Source organism: Rousettus aegyptiacus, unplaced genomic scaffold (assembly GCF_014176215.1).
Source record: "Rousettus aegyptiacus isolate mRouAeg1 unplaced genomic scaffold, mRouAeg1.p scaffold_m13_p_3, whole genome shotgun sequence".
Taxonomy (NCBI): domain Eukaryota; kingdom Metazoa; phylum Chordata; class Mammalia; order Chiroptera; family Pteropodidae; genus Rousettus; species Rousettus aegyptiacus.
Window position 1 is genome coordinate 115,563,765 of NW_023416306.1, and position 16,557 is coordinate 115,580,321.

At 34.0% G+C, this 16,557-nt stretch overlaps 1 protein-coding gene across 15 annotated transcripts in view; it reads left to right on the forward strand.

Annotated features, from left to right (window-relative positions):
* Window positions 1–16,557, forward strand: part of MGA (MAX dimerization protein MGA) — a 126,251-nt gene that overhangs the window by 80,024 nt on the left and 29,670 nt on the right. For all 15 annotated transcript variants that reach the window (XM_036238242.1, XM_036238243.1, XM_036238250.1 and 12 more), the window contains exons 6-9: window positions 431–562; window positions 781–885; window positions 3,261–3,919; window positions 5,539–5,887. In XM_036238242.1, the coding sequence (XP_036094135.1) occupies window positions 431–562; window positions 781–885; window positions 3,261–3,919; window positions 5,539–5,887 (1,245 nt within the window). The remainder of the gene's footprint in view (window positions 1–430; window positions 563–780; window positions 886–3,260; window positions 3,920–5,538; window positions 5,888–16,557) is intronic.

Below are 16,557 nucleotides of genomic sequence, written 5' to 3' on the forward strand. Positions count from 1 at the left end.
CTCTGCTTAAGGTCCCACAAGGCTACAATGAAGATGTCAGGCCTGGTTTCTTATTAGAGGTTGACTGAGCAGTGATCTGTTTCCAGTTTCCTTCAGGTTGTTGGTAGAATTTATATCCTTACAGGTCTAGCAAGATGGGTGATATACTCATTCTTATGTTATTACATACGTATATATATTCTATCCCTTTTGTCACATTCCATTGGCCATTGGTCACTGCCCATACTCAGTGGTAGAGGGAGGGAAGTTTACACAAATATGTGATACCAGGAAGTGAGGATGATAGGGTCGTCTTAAAGTGTGTCTGCCATTTTTAATTTTTATTTCATTGTTTTTCCTCTTCACTATCACCTTTATTAACTCCTCCGTTCTTTCAACCAAAGGGTTAAAAAAAAAAGCCAATATGATTTGTGGTCCTTTTTTCTTGTAGTGGGCTTAAAATTGAATTCAGTGGATCCAACAATGAGCATTGATCTTAAATACTTGGGAGTACAGCTACCTTTGGCTCCAGCCACTAGCTTTCCTTTCTGGAACGTTACAGGAACCAACCCTGCCTCTCCTGGTGAGTGTGTAGCATTTGTGAAGTCAAATAGATTTGTGATCTAAATAAAAAGCCACCTGTGTTAGAGACATTGTAAGTTTAGGGTAGCCTAGAGTAGATCTTCTATCTAGTGGCATAGTCCTAGTGAGTTATACATTTCAGGTAAAGTCTTAGAACTTAATTAGATATTAAATATGGCTTGCTAGGATTTTGATCATCTTTTGCTTTTTCTTTTATAGATGCTGGATTTCCCTTTGTTTCTAGAACAGGGAAGACCAATGACTTTACCAAGATCAAAGGATGGAGAGGAAAGTTCCATAGTGCTTCTGCATCTAGGAATGAAGGTAATCAGCTTTTTAAAAAACTATAAACATGTTCTGAAACATGACCATAGCCTTTTGTTAAAAGTGTTAGTTTATTTCTGAGTAGCTCAGCAAGACTTTGCTGCCACTTGTGTTCGCCCTTCCTCAGCTACTGGTAAATCGCCTATTCTCACTTCTGAAGTCTAAGACCTCATTTCAAACCTTTTCTCCTTTGTCTGAAATGTCATATATACTGTGTGGTTTCCTCACTGTCTTTGGAATTTTCATGCTTATGTGAATGCCCTATGGGCATGTATTAAAATTTTATTTTCTCCTATTTAATAAAAAGTATTGTTTTGCTTCATCTCTTCTTTTCATACTTTAAAGTAAACTGAAAATAATTGTCTTGCTGATTTTTATTTTCTGTGTTCCCATGGCCCTGATCTTGGGTTCAGTCCTTAACCATGTGTCAGGCTTTAATAATCCCTACATCTTTTTTAACTGCTCTTCCTTTCTGTTATTCTTGCAATTATAAAAAGCATCATTTTCAAGCATTACTTCAAAACTGTATCCTTTAGAGCTGAATAGTGATTCCTGATAGCATAAACTTCAAAGCATTTTGACTGTATGCTTGTTGGTCTCTTTTCTCATTGTTTTCTTTTCCGCTGCTAGTTTTTGCAGTTTACACTTTTTTTTTCTTTTCTTTTCTTTCTTTCTTTCTTTTTTTTTTTTTTTAGGTGAGGCAACCCTTGGTGGACCTCACAGATTGCAAGGACCTTGTCAGTTTACAATCCTTTATTTTTTATTTTTTATGCCTACAGCACCTGGTCTTCCTGGGTGGTCTCCTATCCAAGTACTAACCATGCCCGACCCTGCTTAGCTTCTTAGATAGATGGGATTGGGCTTGTTAGAGTGGCATGGCTGTAGATTACACTCTTTTTAAAAATTTTACTTTTATGTTTATTAATTCTAACAATATTTAATATATTTATGTTTTCATTGATTATGCACTAAAAGCCCTTTTAATGATAATTAATTCAGAAGAAAGGTTGTCATACTTAATGGTCCTAGTCATTTTTGAAAATTTAAAATTTAATTCATATGTATATTTTATTGAAGAGAATGTGACAGGTTGATCAATAAAAGATTTTCAAGCATATCAGTCTATTGCATTAAGATCAATAATCTTTTGGGGACTGGAGGATGAAAATGTAAGTTTAGAGAGAAAATGGAATAACATAAGATTTCTTACTGACGAAAAGCTTGCTCATGTATTCTTAAAGTTATTATGGTGTTTAGATTCATTTGACTCACATTAAACATGATGGAACAATTCTGTTCTAAAATTTCATTCTTGTGTATGGCCATGCCACCCTAAACATGCCCAATCCTGTCTGATCTCAAACTAAGCAGGGTCAGGGCTAGTTAGTACTTGGATAGGAGACCACCTAGGAAGACCACAATTTGCAACCATTTATGCATATAATAAAAAATTTTAGATGCTAACTCCAAAATGTGAAAGGAATATCAATAATTAAAAAAATGTTTTATAGAGTGCAGGAAAAACTGATGCTTTAGAGTAAATTGTCAAAATTTAGTTGGACATTTTTCCTCCCAACTCATCCTATTCAATATAAATTCCTCTTACAGGGGTCAAATAGTTGTGGGACATGAATACATTCCTAACTCCATGCCCATAGTTTAGAAATCCAAATCTCATTCCTTGACAGTTTACACTCTTAACCGGACAAATTTATTTGTCCAGAATAGTTTTTTCATCTTTGAGTCTTTGTGTACTGTTAGAGTAGTGTAATGCTTGTCTCTCTACTAAATTCGCTTTTTCATTACTTAAAATCTAAATTTTATACTCTTCTTTTTTGAGCCCTTTCCTCTGCCCTTGCATTTTGTATCAGAGTGCAGGTACTATAGTCTCTTAAACAATCTCTTGGCATTCTGTTGAAGTCAGATTTAAGTATATTTTTTGCTCTTAAGTTTTTACTTACATGTGGTCTCTATACTGAGGTCATAAGTTGTCAAAATTTATAGCACTTTGCAGAAATTATTGCTAAATATATGTAATAAGGTAATTTTAGATAAATTTAAGATAATGTTAATGGATTTTAATATAATTAGTGTATACCATTTAATCTTGTTTTTTTTTTATTTTTTCTTTTTTTTAAAAAAAAATTTGTTTAAGACTTTATTTGAGCCAGACCAATGACATATACCGGAGAGTAAGATCTCAGATGCTTCCCTTTACTTGGCTCTATATTTTATAATTTTTATTCCTTCAGAGGAGGGATAGTTTAGAAGATTCAGTAGCTTTTAACTTAATGCTCCTGGCCTTTTTCAGTGTATTTTTCTGGAGTTAGATCGGTCATAGATTTTTTTAAGTATCTGTGTCTCATTATTTCTAGGTGGAAATTCAGAAGGTTCACTGAAAAACCGTTCTGCCTTCTGCAGTGATAAGCTAGATGAGTACTTAGAAAATGAAGGCAAGCTGATGGAAACAAGTATGGGTTTCTCTTCCAATGCTCCCACATCTCCTGTGGTGTACCAGCTTCCCACCAAGAGTACCAGCTATGTACGAACACTTGATAGTGTGCTAAAGAAGCAATCTACCATTTCCCCTTCTACCTCTTACTCTTTGAAGCCTCATTCTGTACCCCCTGCCTCTCGAAAGGGAAAGGCTCAAAACAAACAGGCAACTTTCAGTGGCCGAACTAAATCGTCTTATAAATCCATTTTACCATACCCTGTTTCACCAAAGCAGAAACACACTCACGTAGTTTTAGGAGATAAGGTTACCAAGACTTCTTCAAGTACCATCTCAGAAAATCAGGTGAATAACTTCGTTGTGCCAACTTTAGATGAAAATACATTCCCAAAGCAAATTAGTTTGCGACAGGCACACCACCACCAGCAGCAGCAACAGGGAACCCGCCCTCCAGGCTTGTCTAAATCTCAAGTGAAGCTTATGGACCTGGAGGACTGTGCACTTTGGGAAGGAAAACCAAGGACCTATATCACTGAAGAGCGAGCAGATGTATCCTTAACAACTCTGCTTACAGCTCAAGTAAGTATCTCTTGTTTTCCAGAAGCGTGTTCATTCTTGATTAGAATGAATTAGTGAGGGGGAAAAGGGAATGGGGCTTTCTGGCAGGAGGATTGGGCATTTAGTTACTTCAGTGACAACTAAGAAAATGTCTTCCACATTTATTTTTCTTAGCAACTAGACATCCAAATGTAGATCCCTCCTGCCAGCAGAGGGGAAAAAGTACAATTGTGCTCTTGAATAGTGTTCCTCTTTTGTATAAAGGCAGCTGGTCATTCTGAATGTCTCTAATTTCATTCTCTAGTATATGGGCAAGTACATTTGCTGATCTTGTTAAAAACAACTCTGAAAATTCTGTTTAAAAGGTACTAAATCTTGCCAAATCCAAAGAATTATAAACCTACAGAGAAAAGCTTTTGTCCTAAAAAAAAATTTTTTTTAATTATTCTTTTATGGTGACATTGGTTAATGAAATCTAATAAGTTTCTATATACTTTAACAATAAGGCATATATATATTTACACTGTGTGTTCACCTCCCATAGTTAGACTTCTGTCACCACATATTTGACCCCCTTTGTTGTGGTGCAATCAAATCTAAGACCCACAGAGCCAATTGTGATAAATTGTGAGCCTTTATTAGCCGGCTGGCTGGCGACTGACTCTCTACCAGGAAGAGTTAGAAGAGATCAGCCTAGAGCTCCCAGAAGAGGCAGTTTATATAGCCACCAGCACATCCCTGAGCAGATCACCACACCCTGGTTAACAGTTGGCGGTTAGCATATCCTTGATCAGATAACAACACCCTGGTTAACAGAATCAGAAGTAAATCTTTAATGCTGGCTTACTAGAAAATTGTCCACCCATAACACCTTTACCCCATCTACCTCTCTCTGCCCCCCATAAAAATTTTATATTAAGAATTTTCATTTATTATTGATTCACCTATCTTAGGAGCCTCTGGTGCGTGTGAAGTGACAAAATAAAATATCCATAATTTTCTTGTTAGAAAATTTCTGTACCTTCCATTTTTTAATTGCGACTAAATTCTATAACTGAATATCATCAGGTGTTGGGACTCAATACAGACTTGTGTCCTTTATTATTAATCATTCCTAAAGACTTTTATGTATGAATGTTGATATTCCCTTTTTATTACCACATGGCAGGGGTCAGCAAACTATATCTGTAAAACAGACAGTAAATATTTTAGGCTTTGTAGAACATGCACTCTCTGTCGCAGTTTCTCAACCTTGCTGTTGTAATTCAATAGATATTATGTAAATGAATGAGCCTGTCTGTATTCCAATGAAACAGGCTGTATTTGATCCTTGGGCCTTAAACTGTTAACCCATTCCTTAGAACATTAAGTGTGATTTTCCATTGAGAATAAATTCATTAATGTTGATATTTTGGCTTATAATTAATTAAGATAGTTCTTCTTTTGCTTGTCTGTGCTATGCATTAGAACAGGAGATTACTCAGAGTCCTGGTTATATTCATGTTCTGTCCTTCGAATCTGCCCTAATCTTGTGCTGTTAGTACTGAGTGCTCAGTCAGAGAAGGCAGACCAATATATGATTGAAAGTTGGTGGTTTGGGGATGATTTAGTAGATTTAAAATTTTATGCTTTCACTTTAGGCATCTCTCAAAACTAAACCTATCCACACAATCATAAGGAAACGAGCCCCTCCATGCAACAATGACTTCTGTCGATTGGGTTGCGTGTGTTCCAGTCTAGCTTTGGAAAAGCGCCAGCCTGCTCACTGCCGCCGACCAGACTGCATGTTTGGCTGCACTTGTTTGAAAAGAAAAGTTGTACTTGTTAAAGGGGGATCCAAAACTAAGCATTTCCAGAGGAAGGCTGGTCATCGTGATGCAGTCTGTTATGATACTTTGGGAGAAGAGCAAAGAGAAGAAGGAGAAGAGGGAGTCAGAGAAGAGGAAGAACAATTGAAAGAGAAAAAGAAGAGAAAGAAGCTGGAATACAGTGAGTATTAATTCAGAGTTGAAACAGTATAATTTTATTTTTTGAAAATATTGTGGTTCGATCAAATCTAAGACCCATGGAACCAATTGAGATGAATCGTGAGCCTTTATTAGCTGGCTGGCGACTGACTCTCTACCATGCAGGGTCAGAGGAGATCAGCCCCGAGATCCCAAAAGAAGCAGTTTATAAAGCCTAGAACCACATCCTGGTTAATAAGTAAGCAGATTACTACACCCTGGTTAACATCAAAACAAGTAAACAGATTACAGAATTAGAGGTTGGCCATTAGGATATGTTTGAGCAGATTACCACACCCTGGTTAACAGAATCAGGAGTAAATTCTTAATGCTGGCTTATGGGAAAATTTTCCACCCTTAACAGAAAAGTATGGTTATTTGAAAAGCTATTTCAAATAGTATTAGTATTACTTTAATCCTGATCTGTGCTCAAATAAGAATTTCAAGAAATTATTATTATCCTTAAATGCTTTCTGTATGACATGTGTGTTACAGATACATACACACCCACCCACCCACCCACACACCCCTTTTTTGAATGGAAGTTTTCTTTTGAAGATGGCTTTTTCTTGCACTTAATTTGAATCATTCTCTCATGTAGATTTCCAGAATGCCTTTGAAACTTCATCTGTTTTCTGTTTTTCCCCCTCCTCCCATGTTCTTTGAATGTACTTTGAATGTTTTTTGATGGATCAGTATAATCCATCACTTTCTTTTTTTCCCCCTAGTTATATTGAGGTATAATTGACAAATACAATTGTGCATATTTAAAGTGTACAACATGATTTGACATGTGTACTTGTGAATAACTGTAATCAAGTTAACTAACATTTTATTTTCTAAAAGAAGAAATTTGCAACAGAATTCTCTGGTCATGGTTTGAGCCATTAACCAGGAGGTTGGAGATTTGGGGACAGAGTAAGGGCATAACTGAGTTGAGCATTATATACTCTTTTGCAAAGCTTATTTATTTTTTGATAAAATATTATGTAGACCATGTTACATATTATTTCATTCTTGATTTTTTTTCCCTTTCTGCTCTTACCTTTTTGTTTTATTTAAATATGTTGAGTATAATTTTACCATGTAATTGAAGAGAGTTTCTTCTTACTTTATTAAAAGTTACATTTATTTGCTATTACTTGCCATGTACTTATTTTCATCATTGGGTGATAAATATTTAATTGTATGTTCTTTCCTGATTTTCTGTTAATCTACTGTGTGTATACATGCACATATTTTTTATAGAAAAGGTACTGCCGTATATGTGGTATCATAACTTTTAGAAATTGAATATAAAATCATGTTTTACTTTTCATATCAGCAAGTGTAGATCTATATTATAATTTTAGTTTTAATGGCTTCATATTATTATAGTTCTGTTGATTAGACGTTTAGCCTTTTTTGGTTTTATTTATTATAAGTAGTGCAGTGATGAACATCTTTGTTCAGGATAAGCTATTAAAGTGGAATCACTGGTACAATGAGTGTACTTTAAGCATTTATGATGTTGTATCAATCACACATTTCCCAATAGTTGTATAGTGCCAATTCTTCTATACTCTTTTAACACTGTATATTCAAATTAATAGTCAGAAATTGATATCTTATTTTAAATTTATATTTCTTCTGTGATAGGTTTACTGACCATTTGTCATAAACTTTTTTCTATAAATTGCCTTAAATTAAAAAAAAGTTTTCAATTACAGTTGATATACAATATTATTAGTTAAAAAATTATATTAGTTTCAGATGTACAACATAGTAACTAGACATTTGTATAACTTATGAAGTAATCACCTTGATAAGTCTAGTACCTGCCTGACACCATATACAATTATTAAAAATTATTGACTATATTCCCTATGCTGTATTTTACATCTCTGTGAGTATTTTGTAACTGCCAATTTGTATTTCTGAATCTCTTCACTTTTTCACCCAGTCCCCCATCCCTCCTCCCATGTGGCAACCATCAGTTTGTTCCCTGTGTCTACGAGTGTTTGTTTTGTTTGTTTTGCTTTTTAGATTCCACATATAAGTGAAATCATATGTACTTGGTTTTATCTGCCTTATTTCACTTAGCATGATACCCTCTGGGTCTATCCATATTGTTGCAGATGTCACGATTTCATTTTTTTTTTTACTGCTGAATGATACATCATTGTATGTATTACCACCTCCTCTTTATCCAGTTGTCTGTCAGTGGACACTTAGATTGCTTCTATAGCTGTTTACCTATTGTAAATAATGCTGCAGCGAACATAGAGATGCATATATCTTTTTGAATTAGTGTTTTGGATTTCTTCAGATAAATTCCCAGACATGGGATTGCTGAGTTATATGGTAGTTCTAGTTTTAAGTTTTTTAAGGAAACTTCATACTATTTTCCATAGTGGTTGCACCAGTTTGCAGTCACACCAGTAGTGCACACGAGTTCCCTTTTCTCCACATCCTCAGCAACACTTGTCGTTGATTTATTGATGATAGATATTTAGACAAGTGTTAGGTGATATCTCATTGTGGTTTTAATTCGTATTTTCCTGATGGTTAATGATATTGAGCATCATTTTGTATGTCTTTTGGCCATCTGTATGTCCTCTTTGGAGAAATGTCTGATTCAGGTCCTCTGCCTATTTTTAAATCAGATTATTTGTGGGTTTTTTTGGTGTTAAGTTGTATGAATTGCTTATATATTTTGGATATTAACCCCTTATCGGATGTATCATTGGCCAATAACCTTCTTCCATACAGTCAGTTGTTTTGTTTTGTTGATGGTTACCTTTGATGTGCAAAAACTAGTTTGATGTAGTCCCATTTGTTTATTTTTCTTTTGTTTCCCTTGCCTGAGGAGACATATCCAAAACAAAACAAAACAAAACAAAACAAAACCTGCTACTAAGAGTGATGTCAAAGAGTTTACTGCCTATATTTTCTTCTAGGATTTTTATGGTTTCAGGTCTTACATTTAAGTCTTTAATCCATTTTGAGTTTATTCTTGTATATGGTGAAAGGAAGTGCTGTAGTTTTATTTTTTTGCATGTATCTGTCCATTTTTCCCAACACCATTTGTTAAAGAGACTCTTTTTATCCCATTGTGTAGTCTTGCTTCCTTTGTTGTAGAGTAATTGACCATATAGGTTATGGGTTTATTTCTGGGCTTTCTATTTTGTTCTATTGAGCTATTCATCTTCTTCTTCTTCTTCTTCTTCTTCTTCTTCTTCTTCTTCTTCTTTTTTTTTTTTTAATACCAGGGCTATAATGTTTTGATTACTATAACCTTGTAGTATAGTTTGATAGCAGGTAGCATGATACCCCAACTTTGTTGTTCTTTCTCAAGATTACTTTGGCTATTTGGGGTCTTTTGTGGTTCCATATAAATTTTAGGATGTTTGTTCCAGTATGTGAAAAATGCCATTGGTATTTTGATAGGGATTGCTTTGAATCTATAGATTGCTTTGGGTAGTACGGACATTTTAATGATGTTAATTCCTTATATCCATGAGCATGGTAACATCTATTTATTTGTATATTCAGTTTTTTTCTTCAATGTCTTAACAATATAGGTCTTTTACCTCATTGGTTAAATTTATTTCTAGGTATTTTTTATTTTTGATGCAATTATAAATGGGATTGTTTTCTTAATTTATCTTTCTAATAATTCATTATTGAGATATAAAAATGCAACTGATTTCTGAATGTTAATTTTGTATCCTGCCATTTTACTGAACTCATTTATTAGTACTAATGGTTTTTTGGTAGACTCTATCTAGTGTCATGTATCTGCAAGTAATGACAGTTTTACTTTTTCCTTTCCAATGTGGATGCTTTTCATTTATTTTTTCTTGTCTGATTGTTGTGGCTAGGACTTCCACTATGTTGAATAAAAGTGCCGAAACCAGGTAATCCTTCTCTTGTTCCTTAATATTAAATAAAAAGCTTTTAGCTTTTCACTGTTGAGTGTATTAGCTATGTGTTTGCCATATATAACCTTTATTATGTTGAAATTTGTTCCCTTTATCCCAACTTGACTGAGAGCTTTTATCATAAATGGATACTGGATTTTGTCAGATACTTTTTCTGCAGCCATAGATATGGTTATATGATTTTTACACTTCATTTTGTTTATGTGGTGTATCATATTAATTGATTTGTGGTTATTGAACAAACCTTTTGTACTAGGAATAAATCCCACTTGATCGTGGTATATGATCTTTTTAATATTTTGCTGAATTCAGTTTGCTGGTATTTTGAGGATTTTTGCATCTATATTCATCAGGGATAGTGACCTATAATTTTCTTTTATTGTAATGTCTTTGGTATAAGGGTAATACTGGCCATGTAAATGAGCTTGGCAGCCTTCCCTCTTCATTTTCTTGGTAATAGTCTGAGAAGGAAAGGTGTTAATTTCTTTGAATGTTTGGTAAAATTCACCTGTGAAGTCATTTGGTCTAGGAGTTTTGTTTATTGGGATAGTTTTGATTACTGGTTTGATTTCACATTAGTAGTCTGTTTAAATTTTCTTCTTATCCACCTTGGAAGATTGTATGTTTCTAAGGATTTATCCATGTCTTCCAGGTTGTCCTGTAAATCGACCTTTTGAATTCTTGCTAACCTTTATTGGAGTGGCTGTGTTTGTTTTTTTCCTCTCTATTTCCAAGCACTTTATATGGTCTGGGGTGTCATTTTGTAATTTATATTTTAATTTTTGTCAAAGTTCTCTTCCCCCTTTTCCTCCCAAAAAAGGAAAAACCAGAGATGGTTAAGTCTGGTGGTCTTGTTTTATGGTTTCTGTCTTTGGAGTCTTGCTTAGAACATTTCTCTCTATCCCCAAGGTTTAAAAAAAATATTTAATTAGATTAATGAATGGGTTTACAAATTAAATTGTTAATATTTGGATCTGTTTCTGGTCTCTGGTGTCTTGCGACCAGTGCTAGGCTGTTCTAATTGATATTTCAGTGTTTAAATAAGATATTGTCTTCATGTACCTAAATGATGTTTATATAAATAATATTTAAAAGGTTTAAAATGAAATATAATACAGAATCATTAGTTTTATCCATATCTTTTTACTGAGTTTATTCCCATATTGTACTTAAAGCAACAGTTTTCCATTTCAGAACAACAATAATAAGTTACAGAAGCCACCCACATAAGTAGGAATATTGTATATTTGTTAGGTTTTAATTATTTTAAGTTTTTTGGTTAGTGTGTTTACCCTATGCTTTTTCCCTTGACCAGAATTAAACTCCAGAAGTCACTAAGAACACAGGAAGGAAAAATTTTTATAGGAAAATTATGATCCAACTGTGAATCCGTAAAATTTTTAGTGAAATTTTGAGCAGTCAGTAAGACTATAAGAAGAATCTACTTTATTGGAATAATTCGAACAAATTTTATGGTATTACATTTCCTTCTACTCTAAGGAGTCACTCAAATTAATTGGTTCTGCAAGGATTAATCATATAAGCATAATTTTGTAAGCAAATTGATTTTTTGATTTTTAGAATTGATTTATAGTTAATATATTATTAAAAAATGTTTTTAATACATGAAATCTAGGCATTTAATACTTTTTTTGGTCAGCGCAATAGACTTAAAAATTTTTCTGCCATTTAATGGCCCTTGGTGTGAACAGAGGGATACTAACATTATTCAACACTCTTCTTTGTAGTTAAATGTTTAAACTCTTCTCATTTTTTAGAATGCATATTCTATAGCTATTTTCTTGGTGGTTACTATAGGCATTACATTTAACATCCTGAAATTATATACTCTTAATATGAATTTCTGCCAACTTAACTTCAATAACCTACAAAAACTGCTGCTTTTTAGTTCTGTCCTCACCCTGTTCATTTGTTACTGTCACAGTATTATGTTTTATATTGTGTGCCCCCAGACGTAAAGTAATAATTTTTAAAAAATACATTAGTCTTTTACATTATGTAGAAAACAAAATTTGGAATTAAAAAGCAAAGTTACATAAAACTGGGCTTCACACTATTTTATGTTGTTGTTAAATATATTGGTCTTTTAAATCCTGTAGAAGACAAAGTGCAGTTACAAACCATTGTTACAAAAATATTAGTTTTTAAATTGCCCTTGTTTACCTTTAGTGAGATCTTTATTTTTCCATATGGCTTTGGATTATTGTCTAATGTCTCTTCATTTCATCTTGCAGAAATCTCTTGAGCATTTCTTGTAGGCTGGTTTAGTGGTCACGAACTTCCTTACATTTTACCTCTAAATTTCTTAATTTCTCCCTTACTCTTTAAGAACAGTTTTGATTGAAATGGGATTCTTGGTTAATAGTTTTTTTTTTTTTCCTTTTAGCATTTTGAATATATAAACCCATCATCTGCTGGCTTCCAAAGCTTCTGATGAGTAATCTGTTCATATTTTCATTGAGGATCCATGTATGTGATGATTTGTTCTTGGTGCTTTCAAGATTCTCTGTCTTTCTCTTTTCAAAGATTTAGTATAACGTGTCTCAGTGTGGGTCTCTTTGAATTCATCTTACTTAGAATTTGTTGACCTTCTTGGATGTTTATATTTATGTCTTTCCTCAAATTTGGGACTTTTTAGCCATTATTTGTTCAGATATTCTCTCTGACCTTATGTCTTTCTGGAACTTCCATGATGTATATGTTGATTTGCTCAGTGGTGTTGCTTTTCTTCAATCTCCTGTTTCTGTTCCTCAGACTCCATAGTTTCCATTGTACTATCTTCCAAGTTCATTGATTCTTTCTTCTGCCTGTTAAAATTTGACTTTGAATCCCTCTAGTGAATTTTTCATTATAAGATTTTGTGCTTTTTAGCTCTAGGATTTTCTTTTGCCTTCATGTTTTGTATCTCTTTTCTTGGTATTTCCATTTTGTTCATGTAAGGTTTTTTTGACTTTCTCCACATCCTTTACTTCTTTGAGAATCTTTAATTCTGTTGTTTTAAAGTCTTTGTCTGGTATAGCTGTCATTAGGTCCTTTTTCAGGTACAGTTTCTGTTGATTTTTTTTCCTTTGAATTGGCTGTAGTTTCCTCTACATGCCTTGTGATGTTTGTTGGAACACTGGACATTTGAATTTAATAATGTGGTATCTATGGAAATCTGATTCTCCTTCCTCAGGGTTTTGCTTGCTCCTTTGTTTGTTATTGTTTTTTATTTTTTTGATTGATGTAGGCTGTCTTTGTGCTGAGAATCTGACTGAGTTGTAAGCTTAAGGTCTCCTGAAGTCTTTTCTGAGCCTTTTCTTGGGCGTACACAGTCACTTTATAATTTTCCTTGTATGTATAGTTGTTTATGAATGTTCTAGTCTTTAATGTCTGGTTTCTGAAAGAGCAAAAGTGGAAAACGGAGGGACGGTAAAGGGTGTTGGCCCTCTAAATCCTCTGGAAGTCATTTAAGACAGAGGGTTAAGGGCTTTTAGCAGTGGAGGGAAGGTGCAACAATGGTGGCTGCCTGCCTCTTTGTCTGCACCTCTGTGATCAGAAGCAGTAATCAGAGCAGAGGTCTCTTATAGTTTGAGGACAGGGTCCTTTTGCCCACCCTGGCTCCCATAAGCTTTGTGCAAGCTACTCCAGGAATGCATGCACAACTCTTTGCCATGTAGTGGGCGGGGGTGGGTATTTGCTAATGTGATAATGGCTGAAATTGATCACAATTAATGACAGTTTACTGTCCATGTCTTCCCCTGGAAGTTGCAAGTTTTCAACAGACTCCAGAGTTCTAAGTTAACATTAGATTCAGCCATTGCAGTTGTTATTTAGGAGAGTCAAATTTCCTGTTGTTACCTACTCTGCTGTCTTCCCAGAATCCTCTCCACATCCATTCTTGATTAAAAACTGTTAACAAGCAAACCGAATATTGTTAGAGTGTCTACTTCTAATTTTCATCTGTAATTCCACTGCAGTCCTAATCAAAGTATTGACAGCTTTTTATGTGAAACTTTAAAAGCTGATTCCAAAATTTATATGGAAATGCAAGGGACCTAGAAATAGCCAGGGCAATCTTGAACAATGATAAGGTGGGAGGACTTGCTCTATTGGTTGTTAAAACTTACAAAACTATCACATTTAAGACAGGGCAATACTGGCTTGAGTTTAAAGTGAACAGATCAGTAGAACAGAATAGAGAGGCTACAATAGATTCAAACATATTGATACTTGGCTTGACAAAAATGGCTGAGGAATAAGGAAAGGACAATCTTTTCAATAAATGGTGGTGGGATCATTGAATATCCATAAGGAGAAAAGTGAGACTTTATTCTTCATACCATACATAGAAATAATTTCTAGGTAGATTATAGACTTTATTATGAAAAGCTAAACAATACAACCTTTAGAAGATAATGTAGAAAATACATATATGATATATATATGATCTCGATAAAATTTCAACATTCCCCCTTGGCTTTATTGAAATATAATAAACAATTAGTTATTCTTATATACATTGTACAATTCAATGAGTTTTTTTTTCAAGTGTAGTTGGCGTACAGTAATATATTAGTTTCAGTTGTAAAGCATAGTGATTAGAGATCTGTATAATTCAAAAAGTGATCACACCACTAAATCTAGTACCCCTCTTCCCTCCTACATATTTATTACATTATTAACTATTTCCTTATGCTACACTTTATATCTCCATGTCTGTTTTGTAACTATCCATTTATACTTCTTACTTCCTTTGCCTTTTGTCATCATCCCCATAACCCCTCTTCCATTTAGTAGCCCTCAAAATATTCTGTTTCTATGAGTTTGTTTTCATTTTCATTGTTTTGTTCTTTAGATTCCACGTGTATGTGAAATCATGTGATACTTGTCTTACTCTGCTAACTTCATTCAGTGCAGTACCCTCTAAGTCCATCAAGACACTATCTTTTTCTGTCCCCTTTCTTTTAGTCTCTCTGTGTCTTTTAATCTGAATTGAGTCTCTTATAGGTAACATGTGGGGGTCTTATTTTCTTATCCATTCAGCCACTCTTTTGGTTGGAGCTCCTAATTCTTTTCCATTTGAGGTACTTGTTGATAGGAATGCAGCTAGTACCATTTTTTATTCACATTTTTGATATATCTTTTTTCTTCTTAAAGAAGTTCCTCCAACATTCCCTGTAATACTGGCTTGGTGTTGATACATTTGTTTAGCCTTTTTTTTTTTTTTGTCTGAGAAGCTCTTTATCTGTCTTTCCATTCTAAATGATAGTTTTGGTGGATAAAGAATTCTTTCTTGGTCATAGATCCTGGGTTTTCATCACGTGGAATATTTTGTGCCAGGTCCTTTTGTCCTGCATAGTTTCTTTTGAGATATCAGCTGCCAGTCTTCTGGGTGCTCCCTTGTAGGTAACTGCTTTTCTCTTGCTACTTTTAAGATTCTCTCTTTGTATTTAACTTTTGCATTTTAATTATGATGCATCTTGTTGTGGGCCTCTTTGGGTTTATCTTTTTTTGGGACTCTGAGTTTCCTGGGGTTGCGTATCTATTTCCTTCACTAGGTTAGGGCTTTTCCATCATTATTTCTCCAAATAGCTCTTCAACTTTTTGTTCCCCTTCAGGTACCCCTATGACCTGATGTTTTTACATTTAATTTCGTCCCATAGGCTCCTTAATTTATTGTTATAGTCTTGGTTTCTATTTTCTTGCCGTTCTGATTGGATGACCTTGGCTTCCTTATTCTCTCTATCAGTGGTTCTATCCTCTTCTTTATCCACTCTGTTGATTTCTTCTAATGTACTCTTCATCTCAGATAATATGTTCTTCATTTTTGACTGGTTCCCTTTTTTGATTTCCATATCCATTTTTATGTTTTTATTCTCTGTAAAATTCTCACTGAAATCATCTACATTTCCCCTATGTTCATTGAGCAGTGTTGATTACTTACCTGTTTGATTATGTTACTGTCACTCTTGTCTTACATGTCCTAACAGAACTGAACTTTACCCTTCTCGGTCAGCTCCTTTTTTGATTTTTCCTACTTACTGGAACCACCATTTATCCATAGTCAAAACTTTAGAGTTGTCTTTAATTCCCAATGAAGGAGTAAAATGTTTTAAGACATTTTAAGAGGTTTCCTTCTGAAGTACTGTACGGTGTATTTTGTAGCTATTACAAAAGAAAAAGATGGAAAGGGACCTTTACTTAGTATAATGGTTAGCTTATGGAGGTTTAAAAAATCCTTGAAAGATATTTTAAAGAAGTCAAAGACCTCTGTCCTGAGGCACTTTTATTTTTTGTAATAGTTTCAATATGTATCTGAGATGATTAGCAGCACTAGACAGTAAAGTTTTTACCAAATGGATGGTATAGGGCCTCTGTAAATACCACCTTTATTGTGAGGGTATCCCTGATTACGTTCTTTAAAATTTCAACATTCCTCCTCAAAATATATACCCATACATACATACTTTACATAAGTATTTATTTCCCTTCTCTTCTGCTTTGCTTTTTTTGTACTCACCATAATCCAACATATTTTTTTAGTTGTCTTGTTTATTGCCTGTCTGCCCTCTTCCTTCCAGCTGAAATGTAAACTTTATGAAGGCAGGCATTTTTGTCAATTTTGTTCATTAGTATATCTACAAAGTTTGATACATAGTAAGCATTAAGATATTTATTTATACATGAATGAATACTTGGGTCTTAGAAGTCTTGGTGAATGATGTGA